Source organism: Lucilia cuprina, chromosome 3 (assembly GCF_022045245.1).
Source record: "Lucilia cuprina isolate Lc7/37 chromosome 3, ASM2204524v1, whole genome shotgun sequence".
Classification (NCBI taxonomy): domain Eukaryota; kingdom Metazoa; phylum Arthropoda; class Insecta; order Diptera; family Calliphoridae; genus Lucilia; species Lucilia cuprina.
Window position 1 is genome coordinate 44,678,150 of NC_060951.1, and position 1,472 is coordinate 44,679,621.

Sequence of the window (1,472 nt, forward strand, 5' to 3'; positions counted from 1 at the left end):
GAACTAGAACTGAACTAGAACTGAACTAGAACTGAACTAGAACTGAACTAGAACTGAACTAGAACTGAACTAAAACTGAACTAGAACTGAACTGGAACTAAACTAGAAGTGAACTGGAACTAAACTAGAACTGAAAGTTGCGAGTGAAAAATTCAAACAAAAGTCATTAACAATTTCAAACAAAACACATTGAAAAATTATTAGTTTTTCCCATACTATTTTAATTTTTACTGTATTTATTTTTCGAAAGTAATTAAAAAATATATAGTAGTATTAAAAATTGTTTGTTACACTGTAGTAATGTATCTATCTGTATGCGGTTCATTTCAAATTGTGTGCAAAAAGAAATCCATTTAACACATAGACTGTAATTGAGTGCAGCAATTGTTGTTGCCTCAATAAGCAAATAATATTTAAATAAATACACTTCAATAATAAAAACTTTATTAAACTATTTTTTCGCAAAATTAACTTATTAAATGTATTCTATGAATTATTTTTATTAATAATTCTTTTAACCCTGCAGCAAATTCATGGCAATTGCTTTACACAAACTAGATCTATGATATTTCAACATTTTTAGAATGTTTTAGACTAAATTGTGATCATGTTTTAGTTTTTAGTAAAAAATCGAAATTTCAGTAAAATATCGGTTTTATCAAACTCCATCATTTTCCAATTTCAAAAATCAGTTTGTAAAATTTATTTATAATTGATATTTTTATTATACATTCTTTCACTTTCAGAATCTCCGATTCTTTAAAAACGAAAAAAGACTTTAATCTTGAATTGGCTAAAGAACAGCACAAACAATATTGTAGTTTATTAAGAGAAATTGGTTTAGATGTCATTGAATTACCACCCGATGATGAGTTACCAGAAAGTGTCTTCGTGGAAACATCAGCGGTGATATGTAATGGCGTGGCTTTAATAGGAAAGTCTGATAATCCCATGAGACAAAAAGAAGTAAGTAAAAAATAAATATTTTTTATAAACAAAACAAATATTTTAAAATATATTCTTTTTCAATTTCCAGGCTAATAGTATGGCGATAATATTAAAAAAAGAATTAGATATTCCAGTAGAAGTGATAGACAATCCCAATGCACAATTAGATGGTGGCGATGTCTTATTTACTGGTATAGAAAATTTACTAAATTAAAAATGTTTAATCTTTAATACCACTAAAATCTTTCAATATAGGCAGAGAATTCTTTGTGGGCATTTCCGAATACACAAATGAAGATGGGGCTAGAGCAGTGGCTATGACATTTCCCGAATATCCAGTAACGCCTATAAAGGTAAAAGCAACATCTATTAGCAATATGAGACCTATGACAACCAGAATAGAAGCAGAACACAACATGAACTAGAACTGAATTAGAACTGAACTAGAACTGAACTAGAACTGAACTAGAACTGAACTAGAACTGAACTAGAACTGAACTAGAACTGAACTAGAACTGAACTAG

The 1,472-nt window shown here is 28.6% G+C and overlaps 1 protein-coding gene across 1 annotated transcript; it reads left to right on the forward strand.

The window, feature by feature from the left end:
* Positions 1-711: 711 nt before the first annotated feature.
* Positions 712-1,373, forward strand: LOC111680663 (N(G),N(G)-dimethylarginine dimethylaminohydrolase 1; the record flags this gene model as incomplete). Its single annotated transcript, XM_046947092.1, has 3 exons — positions 712-966; positions 1,037-1,139; positions 1,204-1,373. Coding segments are annotated over 3 exons (528 nt in total), but the record flags the coding sequence as incomplete, so codon positions are not given.
* Positions 1,374-1,472: the final 99 nt, after the last annotated feature.